Source organism: Myotis daubentonii, chromosome 2 (assembly GCF_963259705.1).
Source record: "Myotis daubentonii chromosome 2, mMyoDau2.1, whole genome shotgun sequence".
NCBI classification, from domain to species: domain Eukaryota; kingdom Metazoa; phylum Chordata; class Mammalia; order Chiroptera; family Vespertilionidae; genus Myotis; species Myotis daubentonii.
The window spans coordinates 106,028,272-106,029,682 of record NC_081841.1 but is presented as its reverse complement, the minus strand read 5'-3'; the positions used below and the strand labels follow the sequence as shown (position 1 = coordinate 106,029,682).

At 56.4% G+C, this 1,411-nt stretch overlaps 1 protein-coding gene across 1 annotated transcript; it reads right to left on the bottom strand.

The window, feature by feature from the left end:
• Positions 1 to 293: 293 nt before the first annotated feature.
• On the bottom strand, positions 294 to 977 carry LOC132226273 (glycolipid transfer protein-like). The gene is given in 1 exon segment (XM_059681056.1): positions 294 to 977. A coding segment is annotated over 1 exon segment (642 nt). The 3' UTR covers positions 294 to 335.
• Positions 978 to 1,411: the final 434 nt, after the last annotated feature.

The window sequence follows — 1,411 nt, the reverse complement described above, 5'->3', positions numbered from 1 at the left end:
CAGGGCTCCCCCAGGGCCACGCGCCACATGGGGGAATGGGGACAGAAAACCCTAGGACTTGACTTATTAGCAACATTAACTGATTTTTATCACACTGAAATGAAGGCAGTCGGTCTGTGCTGTCATGAAATTAAAGGTGAGTCAGAAGTAGGGTGGTTATTTATTGTTCTGTTAGGATAGACCCCAAAAATGACTTTTCAGAAACCAGGGCTGTCCCCTGCAACCCCAGCCAGACTCTGGGCCCCCTGTGGGGGACGCAGGCCAAAGCGGCCTGCCAGCTTGCTTACAGTGATTCTGGCTCATCTGTTTCTGGGAGTGCCGGCTGCTGGGCACGCCTACACCTTGTAGTTGAGCTCAGCGCTCATCTTGGTGTACATCTCGTAGATGACGTCAGTGGTGGCCACATAGTTGACCAGGACCAGGCGGACCTTCTCCATGCACTCCTCCTCCGTCACGTTCTGGCCCTTGGCGAGCGGTTTCAGAAAGTCATACTTGTAGGGCGCGGCATACAGCACTGCCTGGAAGGTCTTCTGCATGATCCAGCCGTGGTACGTCTTGAGCGCCACCTCATAGGCCTTGGTGGCATTGAGGCAGATGAACTTGGGGTGGCTCTCGTCCTGCTCCCCATCACACATGCACTGCAGGAAGACCCAGATGAAGCGGAGGCCCCTTTTCAGCCACATCAGCACTAGCGTGGCTCCCACTTGGGGCCACTCTGCTCCATACATTCCCTTCTCCGCCTCCAGGATGTCCTGCAGGGTCAGGAACTTGGCCGGGGCGGTGTTGTACATAAGTTTGATTTTCATAATGTTACCATTTATGTCTGCCTTGATGGGCGTAAACACATTTAAATCTTTTCATTACCCAAGGCAATGAAAGAAGAGTGGCAGGTGGGACACCACCTCCAGGAAGGGCCCGGTCTCGATCTTGTTGTTTGCGGGCAGCAGCCTCAGCAGGTGCTTGGCCAGCAGCGCCATTTCGGGGTCGAGGCCTTCCCCAATACACTCCAAACCTACTCCAGATGGACCACCCCAACCCCGCAGACCCTTAACACCTTCCCCCTATTTCTTTGACTTTCCCCATCAAACTCGGACCCTATCCTGTTGCCTAGGGGTGCCTCTAACCGCTCCTTGGAGGGTGGGGCCAACCCAGCGAGGGGCGTGGTGATTCTGGTCTAACTGCTGGGGTTTGAGGAGCTGATGGAAGCTATGGGGCGAGCCTGCGACCTACCCTCCCTGGCGTGAGCGGCGAGCAGCATGTTCCATCAGTAGCCACCTGGCGCACACGCATGGAGGTGAAGTCACTGGTGCCTGCTTTCCTGCAGGCCTGAGTCCAAGAGCAGCCAGGGATGAGCTGGTGATCCCAACGGCCTGGCAGCCAACCCGGTCCTCCTGCCACCCATCCGGATTCC